Below are 17,947 nucleotides of genomic sequence, written 5' to 3' on the forward strand. Positions count from 1 at the left end.
TCACATAGTCCGGTGTTTCTACTCCTTTTGAGGAATCTCAGTTTTTATCCCTTTTTTTCTCTTCTCTGCCTTTCCTCTATCTCTGAATCTGATCCTACTTCTCCGCTATTTTACATCGTCTGTGCCTCTCGCACGCATTCACTCTGTCTCTCTCTCCCCCATACTCTCAACTCTTTGCGCTCAGCCGGTCTCTCATTCTGTGTGAAAACAGAACTCAAAGCTTCTCAGCACAGCAACGTGGTAGGATCAGGCACTTCTTCCTGAATCAAGGTATTTGCTCTTGTCATGGTAAAGGCTGCTTTATGATTTGTCTTTCTCAGAAGGATTGTGACCTTAATGTGTGTTAAAAGATATTTTGTGAAGAGTTAAAAAGTGCTGTTTAATTTTATGTATTAAACACGCACAGAGTGTTGTAATTCTACTAAAATGAGGAAACGTGTTAACACTATTCCCATGCTCTAGTTGCCTGAAATGAGTCACTGTGAACATGAAAGGGATGTTGTGTTTTGCCAGCTTCCATGTCAGCATGCACTTTTCAGGGAACAGGAAAAACTGTGACAGAAATACTGAGGGGACAACTGAAAGGTTTCTCTCAGGATATTTACCACAGACATTGACTGTTCTATTTTTGACCTGAGAATTGAATTGAAGAGGACATGGCTGACATCAGTATGACTAACGTCTATTCACTGTATTGACTCAAGATGAGTCACACCTAATTTGCTTTTGTTTTTTTCAGCATGTAGCTATTGATAAAATGTGAAAATTGTCTCCTGAAATTAGTTCAGAGTTGAAGCATTGTGCTCTGTAAACACATTGTGATGTGGGCTGCTGAGAAGCATGTGTAATGAGAAAGTACAAACTGAGTCATGTGAGTGCTTAATTTACTGACAAATATATATAGACCTTTGAGTTGTCGCTGCCTTATCTACAATTAGCCAACAGCAAGAGGGGACAACACAATGTTGAGTACTTCAGACTAATAGTTAGATATTTTAATTTGATTCAGTATTTTTTATGTAAAAGATAAGTAAGGAACTCTCAACAAGAAATAAAAAAACAGCCCTAAGTCTGTCTTCAGGCAAGCAAAACGGGTGACTGAAAACCTCCGGAGGCACTGGGCTAAACGTGAGGAGATTTAAAAATAAGACGGGGGGATGACAGGGAGATGACACATTCCATGTCTGTCAATAGAGCAGGTTATTTGACTATCAGGCTACAGGAGCAGGGCTTTCTTCTCCTGCCTTAGCGGCCTGTGAGCCAAACAACAGATATACCGAGCGCCTGAATTCGGGCTCCTTGCTTATTCTGTGGGTCAGCTATTCTTAGGTGAGTTATTTTCAGCTTATGGCATTAGCCTGCTAAGATTAGGCGTCTGTGCGTTATCATTCCATCTCGGCATGCTCCTGATATAACAGTGGTTTGGAACAGATATTTATAGAGAATTCTGTCATTTGCCGGTTTAATTTGTTCTTTCCACTTTATAGTAAATCACTTGACAGTGACTAACATTATCTGTCTAAAAATGCTACTCCAGTACGCCTTTGTATGAGTTTACTAGATGTCATGTGAATGTTGTTGGTAGAGCACACATTCCCTTTAAAACAGACATGGGGGTGGGCTTATTTTGTGCTCTGTATTAATGTTTTAGGATGTTAATTTATTTGTCATGGTTATTGTTGTTGAAGTGATCTTTGTATGAGCTAAATAGTTTACTTGTGAAATGTTGTATAAAGCAAACCTCTTGACATTTTATGTGATACTCTACTTCTCTGTTGTTAGATTTCAAGTGGAACATGAAAATAAAGGGCGTAATCCCATTTTTATTGTGATCAGTGTCAGTAACATCAAAGTTCTCACAAAAACAGTCCTCAGATGGGCTCTCCAACAAGGGAAAACTAATTAGTTTCCCCTGGGTTCAAAATATTATGTAAAATGTCACACAGTCTCCTTTCAGTAAGGGCCTTTCAGACAATAACAGTGCTGCACCTTTCAAGTCCTCTTGTGTGTATCTCATATGCATTCAGGTTGTCTTGTGTTTTTGGTGTGCTCACTTCTGAAGAGGTTGTGCAAAATAACACAAATGAATGAGATTTTCTTTCAGTATTGCTTAACAGCTGCTCATTATAGCAATGAGGTAACATAGTATTTGAAAACCATCAGTAATTGTAAGGCAAACAACTTATTGGACAAAGCTCAGCTGAAAGTGTAGTAACTTGTGCATATTTTTTCTTTTTTTTCCTAATATGCATGGCATTGAAAAGCACAGTTTATGGCTTTTGTTTTATCAGTAAGGCCAAGGGATGCCTTTCCTCTGGAGTGTTTGCTGTGGCTCAAGGCATCAAGGCAATCGACTGATTGATTTATTAGGAATGTTATTGACTGTAGGATCTGGTGCCAATGTTGTCCACTGAGGAGAGGATAATGATTTTAAAAAAGTCTTGATGGAGGGACTTGTTAATTATCACCTACAGTTTCCTGGGTTTTCTCCATGTGTTTGCTTAGATAGATAGATTTAGTATGTGGTTTGAGTGTTGTTGTTTTGTTAGACAGTTTGGCATGATGGCAGGACAGGCGACTGGACTGCTGGCTCCCCTCAGCGAAAGGCCCGTGTTGGTTCAGCTCAGCCCTCTTTGTTAGCAGATAGCCTGCAAGCCACAGCTCTGGCTCAGCTGCAAGGACGAGCCTGAGTCTTAAAAATAAAGACCTGTTTCTTGCTTTAGACATGCCAGCTGCTCAAAATAACAAGGCACTTAATGAGAGATCCAGCGCCACATTGCAGTCCCAAGCATCAGCTTATTTTTGCCCTCAAACATCTTCTGTATCTCTAGTTCTATTTATACTGTCAGACAGGGAATTTAGATCAGCAACCATCTCTAGTGCTCACTGACTACATGCAACACACAACATGTTTAAAGTGTAAACAGAAAACTGTGCCATTATGTATATTGCCAAAACTGTTTTTTCATTTATAACATAAACACTGAATCCATGGTCAGTAACACTGAGCCATGTATCCTTATAACACAGTTTGTTTCACTGGAAAACAAAAGGAGCAACGGCTCTTTCAGCGCTAATGGTGAGCTACACTTTAATTGTGGCATTGTTTTGGTTGTTTTACTAGTCTTTGTTTGTTTTGTCGCAAAGTATTTATGAGGAAATCTGTGAAAAGCAGATTACTGAACTGTGACAATCCATATTATTATTAGTATTAGTATTTATGTGCATTGTTTACACAGTTTATGTACTGCAAAAAAATTGAGACTGAGACTAAGGACAAAGTAAATCAGTTCATTTGTTTGTTTGATTCTTAACATGTAGGATTCAAGTGATGTTTTTTAACTTCATGTGAATGCAACTATTGCAAAACTGTAACAACAATATTAACATTAATATTAGCATGAATTAAATAATGATGGATATTCCTGGATTAACTTTTGCTCTCACAGTACACATGCAGCATGTGCATTTTTATTACCGAAAAACCAACTTAACTAAGCCTAAATTCCTGAATAAATATTTATGACTATAAACATCACTTTTGTACATTTTCTTAAACCTCCACAGGGCCCTAAAGCTGTTTATTCGGTTATCAACAATTACCCATCAACACTAAACTCAATGTGTTACAGCAAAATTTAAGTTTTTTCTTTTTGAGGATAAAATCTGAATATTATCAGCCTTATTCAGTGACACCAAAAGGTACCTCTAGGTGTGAACTAACTTGTTAAGATGTAAAAATAGCTGTGCCATTTTCAGTATAAACAGCTCTTTCTCAAGTTAGTTGTCAGTTTAAGTGCTTGCGGGGAAAAAAGATTACACTGAAACGTCAAGGTGTTCTTTAAAACTACTAAAGTCCAACATGAGGCCGACTTATTTTGATAATGTTTTACTATAAGTAGCTACGTATTTCAGACTCTTCGCATGTAATAGTAATGTCACTGGTGATGTGTATCTATTCTCTCTCAGGGGTGGGAAGACTGCTAATGTGGCCTGAGGCAAAAAAAGACAGCCATCCAACATCTCAAATTAAGGCTGTGATTGTCACTCTAACCACCACCAAGGCTAATGAGAGGCAGATCGGTTATAGAAATAAACACTTTGGGGACACTGGCGGTGCGACACTGCAGTGGGAGTGTGGTCACAGGCCATGAGTCACCCTATCCCCCCTTGGCAGACCCTCCACAGGGAGGAATTTGGGCATGGGGCCGGGTGCTTGTCGCTCCCTTGTGCTAAAAACAAATTTGGGACCTGTCATTCATAAATCTCTTGTTTACCAGTGCCTAGAGACACATCTGTGCACTTTCTACCAATCAGAATGCACCTCACTTTCACCCGGAAAAAAAAAAAAAGCATTCATATCAGGGGTCATGATTGCCAGTGGCACTATAGGACCACTGAACCAGAAGTGTCAGGCCCTTCTTTGTGAGCGATCATTTCAAAAGTGACCCGAAAGTTACATAAATGCAACACTGCGCTTTTATTTTTGCCCGTGTTAAATTGAGCAGGCGGCCTCGCAACTGTGACAGTCTTTCGCACATTGTCTATATTAAGACCCTGCTCAGAAAAGCATTTATATTTAGCCCTAGTTACTGGTGGTTCCGTATTCTCCTCTGCCTAAGGAGTATTTTTGTTATATAGAAGCAGACAATTTCAGTTTCAGACTAGTTTCAGGGTGCATTTGACTTTAATATGTCAACTAGATATGTAGGGCTAATGTATTATGTGGTTGAGTGAAGTACATAGACAGAGGCATATTTTAACTTTTTCTTTGTCTCAATCAGCATGGAGATTAATGTCAGTCATGAGGAATGTAAGTTGTAAATTATGCATTCGGTGGAGACTTCAGCAGAGCTCGAACAACGCCTGCCTACCTTAAGGACCTTATTATGTTCCCTCAACATTGTCATCCCATCCAGCGTGATTCCTGCTAACACAGTGGACAGACAGCGGACAAGAGTAGAACAGGCACATGCGGCTGTTGTGGTTTCCTCAAGGGCCATTTCATACAGCCTTGATTATCAAAGGTGGCTTAAGCTTTCACACTCCTCTTCCTCCTCCCCCTTCCCATCCTGTTAAACCACTGTCTGAGATTTTCTGATGGAGGCTCAGCTTGATGTACTGATCAAAGTGGAGATCCTTAATGCCAGTCACAGTGAGGGTACAGAATGAAATATGAGATTAATTAGATATCTCAGTGGTGAATTCTCCCAGGCAGCAGGTGTTTTTTGTTGCTATATTTAGGTCCATTAGGCAAAAGTAGCACCAGGGCTGTCTGAATCTCTGAGCCCTTCAATGGTTCACAGGTTCTCATCTGCCCCTGGAACAGTGCCCGAGACAGAAGAGTCCTTTGTCAAGTACTTACAAGCTAAGATTAATATTCCCTGTCAGGAGAGAAGGGTCTGTTCTACAGGTGCCTGTTCTCTGCGCCTTCCGAGCCGTTGCCCTCCTCTGTCATTTCATGGAAGCTGTTTTTAGAACACAGAAAGAAAAATTACAGTACGGGAGTCCCCTCTAGCTGTCTTCACTCTTTGAACATGTTTTTAGACAAGTTATCACTTAACCACTGAATCTCTACTGTGTGTGTGTGTGTGTGTGTGTCTGTGTGTGTCTGTGTGTGTATGTGTCGGAAGGTTTTGTAATGCTTTCTCTCTGTCTCTCTCTGCTGGGGACTCCTTTCTTATATAAGAGCTGAAAAGCTGATATAATAGTCAACATGTCACATTGCCACTGTAGGCAGGAGATGACATGCAGTGAGACTCGATATCTGCAGGATGGGGAGACATAATTACGTCGCCAGCGTTGCCATGGCAGCGGCAAGTTAGGGTGGTGGATACTAGGGTGTGGGGGTTGTCACAGACCAGGATTGCGCCACTTGCTTTTATGTTTCTATTTATAATCATCACCGCCGCATACACATGGAATGGTGGCAATGAAAAACAGGCTACATGACAAAACAAATGGGCGCCAGTGAGCTTCACAGCATCAGTGAACAGGAGGGCACTGCTTCCTAATTGATGGCTACTGTAGACTGACGCTGCTTCTTTTGGCAGGTTTAAACTCCTTTTTATTGGCATTTCATTGTAGTTTATGAGGATAAATGCATGACAGAACCACCACAAGGTTATTCATGTGAACATATAAATCCTAACGTGTTGGTTTTCTCTCATGCTTCCAAAGAACAGGTGATGTAGTAACATTGCTTGTATTTGTTCCCTCAGATGTGACCCTTGAGAAGATTACAGCAATGAATGCACTCAATAAATCTCCCTCTAGCCACAGGAATTTTAAGTAGCTTTGAATATTTCTCTGGTCTCAAAATGGAAGAGACATTATACAGTCTGGACGATATGTACCCGTCCTTGAATGTCACATCATGATCAGCATAAATAATATGTAATTTTGACATTTTTGTTTAATTACTGATCAAAGATAGGCCTCAGTACACTATTAAATATCTGAAATGGTTCAAAGATGTAATTTTGTGGAAAGAAAAAAACATTTCTTACTGTAGCAAGGAGTCAATTAAATACAGGGTGGATGAAAACAAGCATAAAAACGATAAAGAAAATTATTATACAATCACTAATCATCCTCTATGGAATAGATAGATGAAGTAGCCCTGTCTCCCATGTTCTTAACTTGCAATCGATTTTCTCTGTGGAACAACCTATATATAGAGCTCGGAGACCAAAGGGATGCCCTCTCACTTTGTATCTGGCAATTACTTATAATGGAGCTAGTTGTCAAAGACAAAGGCAGTTTTTACGGATGCACACTTTGCAGCGTCTGCACTCAAGAGCAGAAATGGAAAGATCACAGGAACATGAATTCATAAACATATGCGGGTTCCATGCACAAAAACATTTTGCCTTAAATCATGTATGTTAACAAGGGATATATCTGCATGATGTTCCGGTAGAGACATGGAGGCCTTCCTTTTATTTATTCATCAAACAGTGGGAAGATAGGGTTTATGTAAATACTTTAAATGACCACTTGAACATTTCGTGCCAACTGTCCATTGAGTCTGTTATGCAGTTGCTCCCAGTAGACGCACAGTATGCTGACGGATGTGATCCCATGTTTGTTTATAGAAACTCTTATAATTGCAGGTTTGCGAGGATCACAACAGAGAAAGCTGTGCTCCTCATTTCTGACCCTTCTTTCGCTCCCCTCTCATGCTTTATTTTTTTCATTGTTAAAACACCATGTCTCTATTTTAGACTCTTAATTTTCCTGTCCTCTTTCACTCTGAGTATGTTTTACTCTGCAGCAATATACTGCCATATACAGCTACCTCTGGTTGCAGGATTTGAGTTGATACAGTTAAAGGTGCAATAAAGGGACTAACAAATCTCCTTTTTCTCTTTTTTTCTCTCTGCTTTCATCTGTGGCCCGCAGTAGACATTAAGTCAGACGTGCCATTGGCTGTGGAACCCTTATCTCCGTTGGACCTGCGTACAGATCTGAGGATGCTGGGGTCAGGCTCGGACCCGGGACTGTGGGAGAGGCAGCTGCAGCAGGAGCTGCTCCTCATTCAGAAGCAGCAGCAGATCCAGAAGCAGCTACTAATCAGCGAGTTCCAGAAGCAGCATGAGAAGTTGACCCGTCAGCACCAGGCTCAGCTCCAGGAGCACCTCAAGGTCAGCATTGCACCGAACAGTTGCATGGAGGACAGCACAGCAGTGTACACAGTGGCTCAGCACAGCACCACAGTGTACAAAACAGCAGAGCACAACGTAGCATGGCATACTGCAGAGCAGTAGAAAACATTATAGCTCAGGACAACATTACAGAGTGCAGAAAAGAAGAAACAACTTAGCACAGCAAGGCAGGGTGTTGAGCAATACATTACAGAACAGTGTGAGTTATGTTTTTAAAGACGAGTACAGAATAGTCCATCACAGAAATAGAGAAACTGCAGAAGCTCACATAAGCCATTTTCATTTTAAAAACATATTTGTCAGTGTGCTCTCTTCATGCTAACTTGAGGCCTGCGTGTTTCTCAGCTCCAGCACGAGCTCCAGGCCATGAAACAGCAGCAGGAACTTGCAGAGAAGGAGCGTCGTCTAGAGCAACAGCAGCAGCAGAACCAGCAGGAGAAGGAGCAGGAGAGGCATCGGCGAGAGCAGCATGTTTCCAGCCTGATCCTCAGGGGCAAGGAGCGCTCCCGGGAGAGTAAGAGCTTGACACCGTCATCATCACCATCTCCTTACCATCAGGGGTGGAATTAGTTATTTTGTGGGCCTGAGGCAAAAGCGAGCATGGGGCCCCAAATCGTAACCCTCGCATTTCCATTATCCTTTTTATGCATTACTTTAGAGTGGGGCCTAAGTGAAATATTAATGTAACAGCTGGATAGCTTTAGCTTTAATAGCTTTACTGCAGCTGAAAACTCCACTTGTATGTTCATATTGGGTCATATACATGTTCTACATCATTATTAATAGGATAACAGCCTTCGATTCATGTGGCAGGATTACAGTATAGGTTTACTATAGCCTTTGTAGGCAAGTTAGCCATAATTAGCCATAAAATGCTATTTTATTTTCATAAACTACATTGGCCTGATATTAAACTGCTTATTCAGATCTCCCTTAGCTGATGCAAAACCAATAGCTGCTCATCGCGGTGGTAATGTGTTTACTGTACCTTAATAAAACACCCACACAATAGTATTTGACAAAGCTAACTGCAAACCACTGAGATAAAAATGTAAGGATTAGTAAGGCTTCTTGCATACCCCTTGCATCAAGTCACGTAGATATTTTCGGTGTTATTGTTTTAATATATCCAGCAGCAGGGCAGTTGAGGTAAAATATTGTGTCATTGCTCTGGGGTGACAGCAGATACAGATATCTCAAAAGCTAATGTGTATAAAACCAGAACTATCTGCGAGTACTGTGAGAAAATGTGTTTTTACTTGTTCGGTGAAGCAACCCTTTAAGACAATATCCTCTTACTTACTAATGGCAGTTTCAGTGGGATCATATTATGCAGTATAGCAGTAAGGTTAAACATTCACGTATAGACTAATGTTCTCACTGCATGGGACAATGTGATTGCTCTTCATAAGCAGGGTTGTTCTGATTTCATGTCTTCGGCTATTGCAGACAAGATTTGTCAATATTAGATCTAAGTGTCCTGGAGGATGTCTGGGCACTGGGCACATTACTAAGCTGAAATGAATTAAGTCATCAGATGAACAGGAATATCCAGCATCAAATATAATGATATAATGATGACATGGTACTTAAGCAGTACGTGCTGCTGCTGATGACATAAGGTTGGCCAGTGACATTTAACTTTAGAATTAAGGAGAAAATGTCTTTCTATAGCTCGATGAAAATAGCCACAGATATAGCATTTCATTTCTGTTTTTACCTTATAGCTAATAATAGACAGGATTTATGACTTTGTCAGGTCAGGTAATTTGAAACTGTGCCCTGCAACTGTAACCCTCCAAAGGGAAAGAACATCTCTCTGCAGTATCACTTTAGCAGCTTGAAACTAATATAGTGCTCTGAGACCACTAGGGGGAGATCTTCCTACATAAGTGGTGGCTGCTCAGGAAGACAGTGTAAACTCAGTATGAAGAAATAAAGGAGAAAAAAAACTCTGGAATTTATCTACTTTAAGACAGTGTTGAATTCCAGCAGTAAGTAACATGTGATACAGCTGAGGGAGTCTGTTACAGTAGGGTTAAAGCAGTGGAAGTATTCAGCATTCAGACAGAAGTACTAATATCACACTGTGTAAATATTCCAAGACGAGGAAATTCTGCATTCAAAACCTTATTTAAGTAAAAGTATTTTTAGCAAAATGTATTTACAGCACTAAAAATACTCATTGTGCCATAAAATGTGCCATATCAGTGTTTTACTGTTATATACTATGTTTCTGGATTAATATAACTGCTGCATTAATGTGTGTGCTGCATTACTGCTTTATGTTTATTTTGTGTTAATTTTAACCCCTTTATATACTATTGGGTAGTTTAATCTACAGCAGTGCATCATATTCTGTAAGATCATCATATATTTGTGGCGTCGCTCTCTGTGATAATGGATCTTTGAAAAGTTAGCTAGTAATAAGTTAAGAAAAACGGCCCTGTTTTCAGCTTTGTGGCGATACGTTTTCCAGCTGATCCAAGACAGCTTTGCAGTAGGAGAATTTTTTGACACATAAAGTAACACTTTCTCCTTCAGTTTAACACAAACATTTAAAATCAACACAAGTGGAGATATTGATTCTGCCAGACAAATGTAGTGGGTTAAAAAGTACAATATTTCCCTCTAAAAATAAAGTATAAAAATGAAAATACTACCTTGAATATGAGCTTCAGTTCAGTACTTGAGTAAATGTACTTTGTTGCCCTCCACCACTGGGATAAAGTTTGATATGTAATGTTATCTGTGCAATAATATATCATGAGTAAGAGCCCTAGGGTGACCCCAATCCTGTTGGTTCCGTCTTTTGGTCTCACAGGTGCAGTGGCAAGTACCGAGGTCAAGCAGAAACTCCAAGAGTTTCTGTTGAGCAAATCCGCAAAGGACCCCACCAGCAATGGAGTCAATCATTCTTTCATCCACCACCCAAAACTCTGGTACACGTGAGTATTTTCTGTTATTTATAAACACACAACTACTATATTTAAATCGCACAGAAACATAATCCACATCATCGTATCGCCCTCTCATGAGTTTGATCTATTTTTGTCTGATCAGGTCCTCTCACCACACATCACTGGACCAAAGCTCTCCACCTCTGGGCGGCACTTCCCCCACCTGCCAGTACACTCTGCCATCACCCGTAGAGAGCAAGGACGACTTCCCCTTGAGGAAGACAGGTTTGTTAATGCGCACACACACAGCACAGGCTTCAAAATGCAAATACACGTATATACATGCATGCATAAATCTGCATAGACACACAGCTAGTGAAAAAGATTGCAGTTAAAAATATTTCAGTGTGAGTGTTAAGATGTGACCTTGTTGTAGAAATTTTTCATGTACTACGCTGGGTTATAAATACAGTGAGTGTGTTTTTGACCCTTGTCAGTCAAGAGGTCGGTGTACCCATGGACTATTTCCTGAGGTTGCTTATGACCTGCTAATAACATCAGTTAGGCTCATTATGACCCCCCCTGCCTCATCCCTCCAGGGCTCAAAACTTTCATAAGAGGTGACGCATGCCAGAAAAGTAACTTAAACCTTCCTTATTCCTATCGGATTATTCTAAAGCACACATGCAATAATACAGCTAAATTGTATGTTTTCACTTTATAAGTTAAAATTTTAATTAGGCTTATTTGTACTGAAATTACCTTGCCATTATTTAAAAGGAACTACATTTGTCCCCATGTTACAATAATAAACACAGTTCCAAGGCCTCTTTGAGCTGTTTAGTGGCAAATGGGAGAATTAAATCGTATTAATTTCTCCTGAGTTATGGGCTTTAAAAGCTATTTTGAAAAGACACAGGTTCCCACCAAAAAGCAGCTCAGGTTTGTTGGTTTAAAGTTCGAGGAATCCTTTGGGGATGGTTGTATAAATAAGAATAATTCCTGCCTCTTGGTTTGCACAAGCACAAGCTCGCCAAGCTAAAAACTTCATAATTCTGCAATGAGGTCACCAAATTACATTATGTTCTCTTCCCTTCTGTGTCTCTTTTAATTACATGGGAAAACAATTATACTTGTTGAGTTATTTAACTGCAGGCCTGTCATGTTGCGTGTATACATAATTTAGAGATCAGGCAAAGGAATTATATCTTGTAAAGTCTCTGCATGGTAAAAATAAATATTAGAAAGGTAAATGAAAGCTTTGAGAGCTTTTATTTATTGTAATCTCTTTTAATCAAAACATCTTCCCAGAACAGAGAAATGCCTCATGTAAATATATATTTGCATCTCTGGGATATGCCCTTAGACCCATATGGTAAGGAGCTGGCTCACAAGTATAATAACTAGCTGAAGACAGTTTTCTAAAATAACAGAGAAGCTGTTTATGGTAGCATTGTTTGTCTTTCACTGTGAAGACAAAAAGGCATGTTTAAACAAATAACCGGCCAGATTGAGTTTCAGTCTCAACATTTTCATCTTTTTATTCATGGTTAAATCGTCTCCTCGCTGCTGTGCCTGCCTCTCTCGCACTGATAAAACTATTTCTTGCTCTTTGGATTCCTGAATCTATATGTGGTCATTTCCTGCTTAGGCCTTCCTCCCCCACTTCCTGTCTGTCTTTATTAAAGTCCTCTGAGAGCTTGGCACCCGAGGGGGACACACAAAGGTAGTGTTGTTCCCTGAACCACTGGCTGTCACTGATAGCTGATTGGCAGGTGTTGCCGAGTTAAGACGGGCACAAGCAGGATGAACGTCGACAGGACTGTTTGTTTAAGCAAAGATAGCTCTCTCAAAACAAAGTGGAGATGGCTCCAATGCTCCACGTTTTAGACTCCCGACTGCTTTATTCGGCCAAAGGGCTGAGCGCCATCTTTTTATGGTTGAGGTTCACAATGAGTTTATGATGGCTTGTAGCATGCAGCCTGGTGGTCAATAAGTCTCTTTAAAAACTGAAATAAAATTTAGCTTCAATCCATTTTGAGCACAACATTTAGTACATACAGGAATAGACATTATAGTAGAACCTCAAAGTCTCCAAAAAATACAAACATAATCTGTAGAGACAACTGTTTCAGCTATGGATCAAGAAGTCCTGTAAATATCCCCTCAAGTAAACACTGTGCTTTGATCTCTACTATTAAGTGTCCCATTAATAGTTATATCATCCTTAAAAACAACAACAGAGCTGTAATGCCCTTGGCTTTATTTCACCCGTTCAAAAACTAGTTTAAAGAACCTCACGTAATTAGCTTGTTTACTTGGTACATATCCTCTTTGTTTCACTTCCAGGGCCTAGAATAGACTGGACAGAGGGCACGCGATAGTCTGTGGCAAGAATAGTTGCAGCTTAGCAGTAAGAAGTGCAACACCCTCTCTGGTCTTGACCCAGTTACCAAATGTGTGCATTCAGCAGGTGCAGGAAAGATTTTCAAAAATAATTCCACAAAGGCAAAACTGTACAGCCCAAAGCATATCAAAGTAAAGTTTGTGTGCAGTTACCTGATCTTGTGTATCAGAGGCATTGATGAAGGAATTGAAGTTGCTGATCTGACAACACAGAATATAGAAACTCTGAAGGACTGTATCTTAGCTTTGGTTTAAGCGTTTATTTTGTTACAGAAACAGCAAACACTGAGCATTAATTCATCAGTGTCAGCATCACTTTAAACCAGAGTGTCAGGGAAAATGCATAGCAGGCCTCTTTATGTACAGAACACACACCTCAGCTTTCCACACAGCCATCTGTCCAGATCCACACTCTCATGGACGCAGACACTCAATGTGACAGCGGAGTTAAAATTCTGATTAAGCTGAGATAGCATAACACATTCACTTGCACAGCCACGAGCCCTGCAGCACCACTTTCAAATGTAATAAGGTGATTGATTTATGACTCTGGTATATTGCAGCCATTACTGTATGTTTCCGTTAACTGAGAAGTCAGAGCAGAAGTGACCCAGGTGTTCAGTGTATGTGCTTTGCAGCTGCCATCATTGCCTCCTGTTGCACTGTGCATCAGGGCTTTTTTTTTTTCCATGGAGACCAGTGAGAAAGTGTTTGTTCCCGAGGTGCTGTCTGGCGTTCCCGTGGCGACCAATTGGGATGCGTAGCTTGGTGGCAGCAGTGTGTAAAAATAGAAAGCAATCAAGGCAGCAGGGCGTGAAGCAGATTCATACGACTCCCAGCAGCATTTTTTCTCCATTTATCTCTGCTGCCTCCTTTCTTCCTCCCTCGCTCTCTTTCATTCTACCTCACACCCACAGGATTAGAGGTCTGTGCCACGTATTAGGGAAGAGGGTTTTGCTGCTTTTGACAAAAGCCAGAAATAGCAGCATCTGGCCCACTCTCCTAGCTGTGCCCCCATCACCGCTCCCTCTCCTCCCCCTCCCTGCAGTCACAGCCTCACTTCCCCATGTATAGCAGTATGTTGTACACGTTGCAAAAGACCTATTTAATTATTGATCTGAACTAAATAATTGAAACAGGTTGGCTATTGTGTAACAGGTTTACATAACTTCAATACAGCTTTGTGCTCTGGCTTTCTGTCAAAAGACCAGCTTATCTATTCTGCTTGTTTATTTGAGTGTGTAAGGCTAGCTGTGGGATTCCATGTCCAAAGGGTTGATGGGAAGTCCATATGAGACGTGTTGACCTAGTGAGTCACTGTCACTGTGACTAGACGAGAGCACGACTCAACAGCCAGGCACAAAAGACTTGCATTCACATAACAGATGCTTTCATTATTAAAGCTTGTTTCCTGCTTGCCTAGATTCAACCTCCACATTATTTCACATCTTTTGATTTATGTAATCTTTCCATAGCTACATCTGTGCCACACACATCACATTTTTCAGACTGGTTTATTAATTAGTGATATTGTCTTATTTTATGAGAGGTTGGCAGAGCTGTATATGTAACTACCATTAGGCTGCTCTGTTCATTAGTCGGTCCACAAAAATTTCCCCACCCTTTGGCAGCCGCAGTTTTTTCCCCAGGTGGTTGAAATTTGGCATGGAGGTCAAGTGTGTGTGTGTGTGTGTGTGTGTGTGTGTGTGAAGGTGTGTTTTTGGGTTTCTGCTAATGGCCTAAAGGGGAAGAGGCACTGGGAGCGGCCTGTGACAAAAAGGCACATAACTTCTAAATGGATTCAGATAATATGAACGAACTTTATAGAAAGACACAGACAGACAGACAGACAGACAGACATATACACTCACACCATTTTGCCATGTACCCTTTCATAAGTAATGAACAGGTTGTCTTAGAAGACATTACTGCACTAGTTACAAGTGTTTGTGAGGTTGTGTGTCTGTGAATGTGTAAAGGTGTGGATGCATGCACGTACATGATTGCAGGTGTTGCAAATCAGTGCTTATTTGAATACTTAAAATAAAGCAAGGCTGTAAAGCGGTGTTGTCAGTGATAATGTCCTGAAATCTCATTTAGCCACTCGTTAGTAACCACCTCTTTTAAGACACATAAAAGCCGCAAAACTCACAGGTGGGGCATTCACTGACATATTTTATACTGTAACGTAAAAGTCTCATGAGCTTGTGTTAACCACAGACCTTATTTCAGGCATCTAACAAAAAACCCATTCAAAAATACCATTTACTTCAAGACAAGGGAAGTGGGAGTGCAAAAATGCCAACTCATTTCTAGGTTTTAGGACTAATTTCCTGCACCACTCTATTACATTCTCAGTTCGCAAATTTTATCATAAAGTAAAGGGATTATAAAGATATGTAACCTCAGTATTTCATAAGTTCCTGGTTATGCCCCTGCGTAGTATTTAAACTTTTCTGTAAGTTGTTTAGAAGTAAAGGCAAAGGCAAAAAACGTGGGTCAAATAAGACTTTGTTGTGCAATGACTACACTTCCCCCCTATGTTCAACTTTTCTGTTCAATGTCAGCAGCTTTGTTTCAGTACGTCACGGATGATAGTCATCAGTTGTGTGTAACAGTATTAGCGTGGAATAAGGCGTTCCTGGAAAATAGCATCTATGCTCAGTGAAAATACCGTGGTTGGAGAGAGGTTTAAAAATGATTTAATAATATAAAGTGAATCAAAATGCCAATTTTTGACAAATGTTCTTAAATCCATCATTATTACCAGCTGAAAAGTTTGAAAGCAATATGTCTATTGTGAAGAATATTACATCAGCAATTCTGTCAACACTGATGGACTGGATTTGTAAATCTGGATCAGTTCAGGCCAAGCTGTGTGTGTGAGAGTGTGTGTGTGTGTGTGTGTGTGTGTGTGTGTGTGTGTGTGTGTGACATTGGAGTGTGTTCAGACTGTGTATTTGGGTATCTCTGTTTTGCATTAGTAGGAGGGGGCGTGGGGAGAGCCTGAAACATCTGCCATGTTTTTGTGTTAGTTTAACTGTTGCTACTGTATCAGACTGTGGTCACCAGGGCGGCAGGTAGCGGACTATTTCACTTAGAGCCTGTGTGTTGCTCAACCTAATTTAGTCCAGATGAGGTGGAAATGGGCCCAATCCTGACTCATTTAATTTATCTGAAACCTGCTCTGAATTTCTCTGAAACTGAAATTGTTACATGTCCAAGCGTGACAACATTGCTTATTTTTTAACTGATTTATAGTCTCTTTATTTCTCCTTAAGTTTCCTCTTATTTTACAGTGTTACTATTTTCTTTGATAATGTTCATTTCACTCAGGCAGTATCAAAGCACACTGTTTGACTCTGTAAAAACAGCACACTCACATGACTATATAATCTATCTCCATTTGGTGGGGCTTCTTTATCGTCCAAAAAATGTGAATTGAGACTAACAGGAAAAAAAATGTCTGTTTCTTCACTTTTAGCCTCTGAGCCCAACCTGAAGGTACGATCCAGACTGAAGCAGAAGGTAGCGGAAAGGAGGAGCAGCCCGATGTTGAAGAGAAGAGATGGAAACATCATGACTCCTTACAAGAAGAGGGCTCTGGAACTAATGGGTATGTAATGTTTTTGGCTATGTGTTGACATTTTTTTTCTTGTTACAACATATGCTGAAAATTGTCTACAACTTATTATCTAGTGCTTTAAATGTTCTGCAAGAACATAGTTGTAGTTGTTTCAGAGCTGCATAATAATCAGTCATTTTGCAATGCAGTAGCATATTATGGTCATTGCACTTTCATGAAAGAAAGACCATTGTAATCAGGCAGCCATGACCGTACACATTAAACTGTTGTGAGGCTGCAGCTGTTGTGCCAAGCCTCTGTGTATGTGTGTTGTGTGTTGAGTGTGAGCATGCATACTGTGTCTAAACTCCTTGATGTTTCGTAGACTCGACGCCCACTAACAGTGCCCCCGGCTCTGGCCCCAGCTCTCCCATAGGGGCCTCCAGTGCCTTGGGGGCTGAAAATGGGCCCTCCTCTCTGCCTACTACCACAAAAACTGAGGTATGTCTATAAATCATCCACACTGCTTTTGATTTGCCAAAAAATGAAGCAAAAGTCATATGGCTGTTGTTATTCCGCATGCAAATCATTTGAATATCAAAACTATACTTTGATGTCAGGGCACTAAATGCCTGTCTGCCCTTCTGCTTGCAGCTATAAAAACAGCCAGTTGTCCTCTGTCTGTTACACTCCAGTGAAAATGGCTCCCCACACTGACATTAAAGAGGCACAGCTTGACCCACATGTCTGATTACCTCAAGTTTGCTTATGTAGAGATGACACATTATGCAGTGCAAAAACAACAGTAGAAATTAATGCTGCACATTAAAGCTGCACATTTTGCTATCCAACATTTTTCTTCCAGATGTGCTGTACAATCAGTTTTATGTTTTGAAAAAAAAAAAAAACATCTTTAGTTTGGCTGTAAGGTTGCTGTTGGCTTGTCATTGTATTTCTGTCATTGGCTTGGCGGCATGCCTCCTCTGAGTTCTTCGGAGGCGTTTTGCAATGGATTCATGGCTGAGTTACTGACCAGAGCTCCCCTTGGACTGAGCTTACAAAGCAGACCATTATAGAGGGTGGCAGATATGACACATCTCTGAACAATCTTAACAGAACAGCTGTGTTTTCCTTAACCGTCGATGTTTACTCTCCCAGGGATGTCCAACGACACAGAGAAGGGGGAGACGCCCTGACACCGGGCTGAAGGTTGGCGCTTAGGGAGGCAGACGAACTGTGGAGTTTAATTGATATCCCAGGCACTGGTAGCCAAAGACACCCACATGCTAACAACATAAACACACAGGATTGCTATTATATCAGCCTGAGCTGAGGCTCTCATGAAAGTCATTGGTGGACTGTGGGGCAACCCGTAGACCTCATGCCTGTTGCAAAAGCAAGGCATGTTT

General features: G+C 40.6%; 1 protein-coding gene across 10 annotated transcripts in view; it reads left to right on the plus strand.

Annotated features, from left to right (window-relative positions):
* hdac9b (histone deacetylase 9b) overlaps positions 1 to 17,947 on the plus strand; it is a 40,638-nt gene that overhangs the window by 15,550 nt on the left and 7,141 nt on the right. For 4 of the 10 annotated variants that reach the window (XM_049584102.1, XM_049584106.1, XM_049584108.1 and 1 more), the window contains 6 exons: positions 7,405 to 7,646; positions 8,013 to 8,181; positions 10,492 to 10,615; positions 10,731 to 10,852; positions 16,458 to 16,589; positions 16,924 to 17,039. In XM_049584102.1, the coding sequence (XP_049440059.1) occupies positions 7,405 to 7,646; positions 8,013 to 8,181; positions 10,492 to 10,615; positions 10,731 to 10,852; positions 16,458 to 16,589; positions 16,924 to 17,039 (905 nt within the window). Of the gene's footprint in view, positions 1 to 2; positions 271 to 7,404; positions 7,647 to 8,012; positions 8,182 to 10,491; positions 10,616 to 10,730; positions 10,853 to 16,457; positions 16,590 to 16,923; positions 17,040 to 17,947 lie in introns of those variants that run through there. The other 6 variants (XM_049584103.1, XM_049584110.1, XM_049584101.1 and 3 more) reach the window with 4 other exon arrangements.

The sequence above is a fragment of the Epinephelus fuscoguttatus genome, linkage group LG8, assembly GCF_011397635.1.
Source record: "Epinephelus fuscoguttatus linkage group LG8, E.fuscoguttatus.final_Chr_v1".
In the NCBI taxonomy this organism is placed as follows: domain Eukaryota; kingdom Metazoa; phylum Chordata; class Actinopteri; order Perciformes; family Serranidae; genus Epinephelus; species Epinephelus fuscoguttatus.